Here is a 741-nt window from a genome sequence, read left to right on the forward strand (position 1 = left end):
CCATCGAGGCGCGGTGACCCCAGCTCTCCCCCCCCAGCCATGGAGGAGCTGGACGGTGACGAGGTACGAGTGTCCTCCCGGGGACGTTACGCCGAGAGGGACATTGTGCAGGTAACAACGGCATTGAGTGGGACATGCTGACCCCCTGGTAGCCGCAGGGTTGTTTCCAACTGGGCTGCCAACTTTTTTCCCCTCCCAGTTTGTGCCATTTCGGGATTACGTGGACGATTCGGGAAACCAGGTGCTGAGCATGGCCCGTCTGGCCAAGGACGTACTGGCCGAGATCCCCGAGCAGCTGCTCTCCTACATGAAGACCCGCGACATCAAACCTCGCCGCGCAGACCCCCAGTAGCCCCTCCATGGGTCATGGGGACAAAACCACGTGCCACCCGTCTTCTGGTGGTGGCCAGAGCTTGGCCGTGGAGATGTGGCCTCCCCAAGGGTGACAATCAGCTGGTCAATGGGGCTGGGACCCTCTTCTGGCAGCAACACTGTGGGGACAGACAGCCCTGGCTCTGGCTGCTCCGTCCCTTGGTCACGGTGGGCACGGGACCCCTGGGAGGAGGGCGACCCTGGGGCTGGGTGCATGCCGAGCGCCCCCCCCCCCCGCCAGCTCCTTGGGGCAGGGGGCTTCAGCCCACTCCTGCCTGCACGCCAAAGCTCAGCCGAGCGCCAGCACCCCTGTCCTCTGGTGTTCCACAGCCTGTCCCTTCCATGTCCCATACCTGTCCCCTCCCTGCC

At 64.8% G+C, this 741-nt stretch overlaps 1 protein-coding gene across 1 annotated transcript in view; it reads left to right on the forward strand.

Annotated features, from left to right (window-relative positions):
* LOC104464317 (copine-9-like) overlaps positions 1 to 352 on the forward strand; it is a 1,454-nt gene extending 1,102 nt beyond the window's left edge. The window contains exons 6-7 of the mRNA XM_010076984.1: positions 38 to 111; positions 200 to 352. Of these exons, the coding sequence (XP_010075286.1) occupies positions 38 to 111; positions 200 to 352 (227 nt within the window). The remainder of the gene's footprint in view (positions 1 to 37; positions 112 to 199) is intronic.
* Positions 353 to 741: the final 389 nt, after the last annotated feature.

This window comes from Pterocles gutturalis, unplaced genomic scaffold (assembly GCF_000699245.1).
Source record: "Pterocles gutturalis isolate BGI_N339 unplaced genomic scaffold, ASM69924v1 scaffold13933, whole genome shotgun sequence".
Taxonomy (NCBI): domain Eukaryota; kingdom Metazoa; phylum Chordata; class Aves; order Pterocliformes; family Pteroclidae; genus Pterocles; species Pterocles gutturalis.